Here is a 7,152-nt window from a genome sequence, read left to right on the forward strand (position 1 = left end):
TGAGGTAAGACGTCCAATATGTTTGCACTAATAAAATCACATTTAATTTCTCAGGATGGCTTATGAAGGAATAACACGTTCACACAACGGGACACTAGATGGCGCCAGAAGCTCAGTTAAGAAGTTATTTTCCTGAYGTAAACTTTCTATTGCACAACGCTTTCTTTAGAGCACGTGACTGTGGCTGTGYTGTGGTTTTTACATTCAACAAAGTCCGTAGACAAGCTCCGAGTTAAAGTGCAAAAAGTGCTGCAGTTGGAGAGAAATGTGATTCAGCGGACTGTTGTTCATTGGATCTTTGAGAGCTCGCCTGACTTTAGCTTATGAACATCATCAGTGCAACAGACTCCGAGGTTATTGTAATGCTTGAATGCTGTGCTGCTGAAAAGGCGGATCAAACGGCAGTGAAATCGTCGCATCTTCTCTTTAATCTGCTGGAAAGAAAAAACAGAAAGATTAGGGGGGAAATGATGCATGTAGAACTGTCATCGCACAGTTTCTGCTSATAGAAAGTGAARTCTCTCACCTCTTGTGGACGAATACAGCTGCTACGACAGTGACGCAGATGATGACTGCTACGACTGCGATGATGAGAGCGTTCTGTGACGCATTCCCTGAAGAGAAGAAACACTTGGTTAGCCTGCGCAGAAATGAGCCAGCTCATATTTCCCAAAAAGAGGAAGCTGGGAATCCCTGCCTGTCTTACTTTTACTGTTACATTCTGAGAATGATCCTCTGGGATCGGTACAGTAAACCTCCTGAGACCCTCCTCTCTCCCCCACACCACACAGTGCAGTGTGAGGTGGGGTTTCCGTGAAAATGAAACTGGGCTAATAGTGAAACTAAAGCCTTAGAGGGCTTGTGAGTCACAGCTCAGCTGATTAAAAGGGAACCATGACTCAGTTTGCTTTGATTCTGTTGTTTGACTTCCAGGACTAAGATAGGYGACATTTGTGCACCAGGAAATGAAGCTAACCTTGAAGTGAATTTCTGGGATTTCCTGACTTCCTGATTGAGTGGTCATTATGACAMCAATCAGGTGTGTAAATGTTTGACATCACTACCAGGCAGTGAGAACTCTTAGGGAATTTYTTACACCTGTGTGGGACTTCCTTGAACCAGAGCCAGGTATTCATACATCAATGGGAGAGCCCAAGATTATCTGGAATTTGAATTTCCACAGCAGTGGTACTTCCTGATTGGCTCCCTCTCAGACAGCAGATCAGGACACACAGCACGTTTACACAATTCTCCACATGATAGCTTGTAAAACTTTTAAGTCCAGCATGCATACCTTCCTCCTTCTCCTTTTCTTGTGAAGAAAAACTGAATTCCTCCTGCCGCTGTCCCGGCAGTCCTTGGTTCACTACACAGTACACATGTCCCGTCCAGTCTGTAGGCACCTGCAGTGTGATGTTGCTGCTGGTGGTGAATGACCCATCACTGTTGATGACTGTAGTCTGTGAGGTGTTTGTGGGAGCAAGATTGGAGATGTTCCAGGAAATTTTGGGAGCGGGTTTCCCTGTGGCTGAGCAACTGAGCTCTTCCTTGACCTCACGGCCAGCACTGCTTGCGGAGGAGTTCTTTTTGTGCATCTCTGATATTCCTTCATGGAAAATTGGAAATTGTTACTCCTGGTTAATGCTTTCCGACATTTTGAAAGAGACTACCGTAAAAAAAAAAAAAAAAAAAAAAGCACCAGCTCACCTTCCACCTTGAGGCAGATCTGCTTCCGTTTGGACCCATCAGGATACACGTTGAAGGAACAGACGTAACAATTTTCATCTGCCCACGTCACATTCTTCAGTGTGATGGACGAGGAGCTTAGAGATGAGTTGTTCAAGATCACCTTCCCTTTAAAAGGCTCGTTTATTTGCTCCCCGACAGGTTTGTTGTATGTTGCCATGTTTTCCAATGACTCAGGTCTCAGACCCCGCTGCCAGGTGACCTGCAGAACGCCTGCGGGGAAAACAAAGAGTCAGTACGTCACAGGTRACCWTTGAAAGAGTCGTGGCTGTTTACTTAYAGCCAGCTGTCAGGAAACGCTCCAGATGTGGGACTTACCTGTTGGGTTTGCTAGCATGCAGTTGAAGTTTGCCTCCCCACCGTATGCGACTGTGGTCGTCCCATGGAGGCTGATGTGAGAGGCGTGGGCTGGAAACAGAAACACAGGGTCAGCAAACAGAGCGTAGCGAGAGACCTCACCAACATGAAAACGGGTCAACACRGTGTGACAGAATAATAACACAATTTATTATTATTGCATGAATCCTAATTGAAATAAATGAAATAGAAATGAATATAAAGAAAAATGCAGCACACAACTGGATCATGTATAATAATAATAATTAATATGAAAAATTAATTAAAATAAATAATAAAAATACACAAATCCATAAATGACAAATGCATAAATAATAAAAATGTATATTTTATGATATACAATAAAATTTTAATTGTATTATTGTAAAATAATATATTTTATTATTTTTAATATATATTTTATAATAAACTTTATATATGTTATAAAGTTTATTATAAAATATAATAATGTATATTTTATTATGTAAAATAAAATATACATTTTCATTATTTACATGAACTGGATCACAAATTTAACTTAAGATAAAATTTCACATTAATAAAAATAATAAAATAATTTAATATTAGTATAATTTTCTTTATGTTGACCAAATTCATACAAGCCCTTTCAGAAAGAAGAAATGTTGTTTTACTGCACACTGTAAAACAACATTATTGTACCGTATAATAATAATGTACTCCATAACTAAACATACAGTCAGTACAGGTGAAGTAAAAATAAACAGAATTGTATTGAGATGAAAAAGTAGTCTTACCTTTAAAAGCCAAACAGAGGACAGAGAGGATCAGTAGCATCCTGTGTCGCTGCTGCAGCACGATCAGAAAATACTTTCTGTTTGGGTTGTGCTGCCTTTATAGCAGCAGGGCAGGGGGTGGGATTTCTCCTGAAACACTCATGAAGACTAGTTGTGGGGGAGAATGGAGGGTGCTTTCCTCTGCCTCAATTAATTTGTGAATATTTTATTTTCACAAATTCATAAATAAATAATGCAAATAATTTCTGAGGACAGTTAAAACGTTAAGATTCACATCTGAAGAACAGAAACAGGACTTGAAGTTTTAACTTTTTTTAATCAGACAAACTTAATTTTAGGTCTAGGAGGTTTAGATCCGCTCTGTGAGGTTTATTTTTTATATTTCTGCTAATAAGATTGAAACTAGTCAAAACTATATGCATTTTGCAACTTTTTTTTTTTTTTTACTCAGCATCCAGTAAACAGTGTTTACTGGATGTGTTTACTGGATGCTGGTCAATATTTACTTGACCTTGCTGCCAGTAGTCAAGAGGGGAAAGAACATTAATACCAATAGTAGAAGTTCCCTAAAGTTGTTGGCTTACTCAAGGTTTATTTTCTGTTGTGCGCACATGATCACAATCACATTTTCATTTTGGTTAGGTGTGAACAAGTTTGTGATATTTGACACATGTAGCAATGTTTCTTTGCTCCTCGCAGTCACTGGCACCTCAGCAGAAATGGTATTCATCCTGGAAATAAACCTGTGATACTCCTACACATCACCGCGTTGCTCTGATAGAACGTTTTCTCGCCTTTTCCATTTTGAAGAACGGCTAAGACCGCACGGAAACACAAAGTCACGGCTTACGAATCCCAACCAAACCAAGTGTAAAGTTAAACTGTAGCATTTTTAGAAATTGCATTGTTTTTTCACTTAATTCCCATCCAACATGTTCTTGTTTTGCGTCTGCAGTTTGTGGCTTTCTCACTTCAAGCACAACGCCAAAGAAAAAAAATGTGACAGAGGTTTGCTGAGCTCATGTTCGGTAAGTTTCATCACCGCTCAGATGCCGTGACATGTTTAGCGTCCACTTCTCACCGTTTCCCCAGTAACATGAAACCATGTCCTCCAGGGAATTTATGAGCGTTACAGTAACTTCGGCAGCGCATGTCAGAGGAAATCTAAGCTATAATTTCCTCTGTTCAATCCAAGGAAAGGAGAACAAGAAGAGGCATTTACAAGCACAATAAGCCTGGGCTGGTTTGGTTGGTTGAATCATAACCGTTACAATAAACCCGTGGTATGAAACAATCGTATGATTTCCAAGTAAAGTCAACTTGTCACATCATGCTAGATAATTTCTTACAACTTCTATAGACTCCAGAGATGTTACAAAGAATTCTAGTGTACAAAGGTATCAGTCAGGAAAAGGGTGCAATGAATACAATAGCATCCTATTTCCAAGTAATTGGAGAAGACATGGGATAGCAAACAGGTGAGAGATGCTTTGCCAGGAAGGGTTTTGCTAAGAAGTAGAGTTGGAAATCATCTCAAGCTTTGAGGAAGGAAACACTATGGTCTGACTTTAGTTTCAGGCAGACTAGGATATAAGAGGTGTAACGGTAAGTTACGCACAGGGGTGGACATTTTTGTATTTCCAATAATAGTGACAGCAAAATCTAAAAAAAAACAAACAAAAAAAAACCCTAAATGGTTAGTTGTAGCAAATTGTCTCAAGTTCAAGAAATAGAAATGTAATCAATTCATCTGTAAAGAGATGGCACCTCACATGCTTTTCTCCTGACAGTCCAGGCTGAATCACAAACTGAATCAGAATGAAAACTGAAACTTGGCAAAAGGATCACTATGACCCCCTCTGTAAGCTACTAACTCTGCCCCAAAACCTTCATGTGTGTAAAGCTGCAGATTCATTCAAATAAATGTGTTTCAGTTTAACTGCACAGCATTAGAACATGCTAAAAGGTTTCAGATGTTTTTGTATCACAAAAAAAAAGACCCTGGCTGGCATTGTTCATGAGGGGTGTGTGCACCATATTCCTCAATGCATCAGCTGCGCAATATTGTTTCCATAACAACATTGATAGGGAAGTTCCTGTTTATTTCCTCAGAGTCACAGAGCAGGAAAGAACCTGGCAGCTCTGAGCTGCGTAAAAGATAAACAAAACATTTATCATTATTAAAATATTTAATTGTTTTGCTTCAGGGTGTTTTCTTTCATGTTTTAGTTTCAGTCTGAATCGCCTGCGAGGTTTGCTCTTAAGCACGCATAAAATGAATYATATCGTTACCTAATTCTGYTATAAGTGTTTTACAGCTGGGTACAGCAAATGTAGCCATAGCTACTGTATCTAAAAGGACGTATGARAGTAATTATGCCATAAAACWTGGAATAAAATGTGGCAGGGAAGAACCTTTTATACTGAGGTTATGTCTGGTTTTAAACCAGAATCAGGTTGGAAATGTTAACTGCTTTGAGTTTTATGACTCTAAATTAAACCTCCTGTCAGACTGAAACGCACAGTCGTTTTTTTTTTTTGTTGGTTTTTTTTGGTCGCAAGTGTCACTTCTCTCATTTCCAAAGTTCTCCGCCTGCCCGTCACAGATAGTCACAGTCTGCCGGTCAGTCAGAAAGCAGTTCCTTTCTCTGGGGGGTTTCTTTGCAAAAGGAGGAGCTGAAATTTTTTTAAGCCGATACACAGAAATGCAGCCATAAGCCAATGTGTCACTGAAACAGCTTGTGCATAAGATCATTTCATAATTTGTTCCAGCAAATACAAATTGTTGCGATTCACAGTTGTGTTTAATCTAATGGATGCAAGATGCATTTGTCTCGTCACAAAGGACAGTTTTTTTTTCTTGCACCGCTTTTATTAAGTTTGGGCAGCAGTCTGTTGAACTCACTCATTGTTTAAGGCATTTGTTTTTTTGTTTTATATTCCGCAAATTTGCAACTTATATGTTCCTTATTGTTGATGTTAACTTGAAATGCTCAAGATTACAAGATAATTTGGGTAAGACCTCTGGAGTGGGGTGTGGTCATGAGATAACTGTTATCATCAACATGATAACATACAAACTATGTTTGTAGTTTTCACAGCACTCAGTAAATTAAAGTCAATCTTGAAGAGATTTTCACTTCAAAGTCAAACACTTTTTCATAGGATTTTAAATACGCCCTTAAAGCTGCAGTATATAGATTTTATTTTAAAAATCTGTTTTTTTTTTGTTTCAGATTTCTTAAAGTTATCATTGCCAAGACAATATAAGACAGATAATCTGTGAAAAAAAAGCTCCTTTGCCAACTGCAAAGACGCGCCAGTCAGAAACAACCAATCAGAGCCAGGAGGAGGGGCTCAGCGCTGTCAATCACTCTCATGCTTGTTCACCACAAATTAACCTACTACGAAGGCTAAGGCTAGTTAGCGTCCGATGACGGTTTCCCTGGAAACTCTGATTGACAGCGCTAAGATCCTCCTCCTGGCTCTGATTGGTTGTTTTTGACCGGAAACGGTGCATTTCTTCAGACAGCAATATCTGAGGGAAGGAGTTGGAGTTGGATCTTTTCACAGATTATTATCATTTCAGGTAAATAGTTTTCACTCAGGAAGTTTCAAAGAAAATCACCTGCGGTGGTTCCCCTAAAGATCCTTCAGAAGATCCAAACATTCTGCTTTCAGATTCTAATCTACACCTGTATTCTGAGTTTAAGTGGAAAAAGAAAACAGATATAAAAACAAAAAAAAACAACAATATAATAGCTTCTAAAGTAATCAACGCTCAAACATCTCTATATTTTGCAGCTTTTCTTTCTCGCTGTGCTCAAATCCTGCTTTCCAGTATCAGAGGTTTGAACTTTGAGCCGGGGAATACCTTCAGAAACACGATAACCACAGTTCAAACACATAAAACCATCACATCGTGACTGGCTGGGAAAAATAACCATCATTTGTGCAGGTAAATAACAAGTGTGCAACTTTATGTTTGGAACAGCAGCATTTTATCTCAGTGTTTTGGTCTTACAATAAAAAGAAAAGATGCTCTTTAGCAGAAATTTAAGCTCTTATCCAAACAGAGCAACTGGAGCATCCACCATTTCTTTAATAACAACCAACTCTAGGTAGTGAAAGTAATATGTAAAAAGGTTTTTTGCAAGTCACTGAACCCTTGTTAGCAAATATTCTGCTGAACGTGCAGCCTTAGTCATGATAGCTGATGTTTTTTTTTTTGTTTTTTTTGGACTGGAAGTCCCTTGAATTGTGCTGAGACAACATGTTCTTTTGACCCCAAATT

The 7,152-nt window shown here is 38.8% G+C and overlaps 1 protein-coding gene across 2 annotated transcripts; it reads right to left on the bottom strand.

Moving 5' to 3' along the window:
- Positions 1–6: 6 nt before the first annotated feature.
- LOC103474808 (OX-2 membrane glycoprotein-like) lies at positions 7–3,067 on the bottom strand. 2 transcript variants are annotated; one of them, XM_008426061.2, is made up of 6 exons: positions 2,859–3,067; positions 2,065–2,154; positions 1,708–1,959; positions 1,295–1,606; positions 527–614; positions 7–431 (listed from the first exon to the last, which is right to left on the bottom strand). In XM_008426061.2, the coding sequence occupies exons 1-6, from the start codon at positions 2,896–2,898 to the stop codon at positions 395–397; spliced, it is 819 nt and encodes a 272-aa protein (XP_008424283.1). In that variant the 5' UTR covers positions 2,899–3,067; the 3' UTR covers positions 7–394. The 2 variants fall into 2 exon arrangements, with proteins under 2 accessions (XP_008424283.1, XP_008424275.1); XM_008426053.2 differs by having other exon boundaries at positions 7–434; positions 2,859–3,065.
- Positions 3,068–7,152: the final 4,085 nt, after the last annotated feature.

The sequence above is a fragment of the Poecilia reticulata genome, linkage group LG2 (assembly GCF_000633615.1).
Source record: "Poecilia reticulata strain Guanapo linkage group LG2, Guppy_female_1.0+MT, whole genome shotgun sequence".
Classification (NCBI taxonomy): Eukaryota; Metazoa; Chordata; class Actinopteri; order Cyprinodontiformes; family Poeciliidae; genus Poecilia; species Poecilia reticulata.

Bases quoted from the DNA above. Each gene is read 5' to 3' on its own strand.
- LOC103474808 (XM_008426053.2), bottom strand. From the start codon at position 2,898: ATGCTACTGATCCTCTCTGTCCTCTGTTTGGCTTTTAAAG. The intron at 2,155-2,858 runs GTAAGACTACTT...TTCTGTTTCCAG, and splicing joins CCTCTGTTTGGCTTTTAAAG to CCCACGCCTCTCACATCAGC. The intron at 1,960-2,064 runs GTAAGTCCCACA...TTTTCCCCGCAG, and splicing joins CATGCTAGCAAACCCAACAG to GCGTTCTGCAGGTCACCTGG.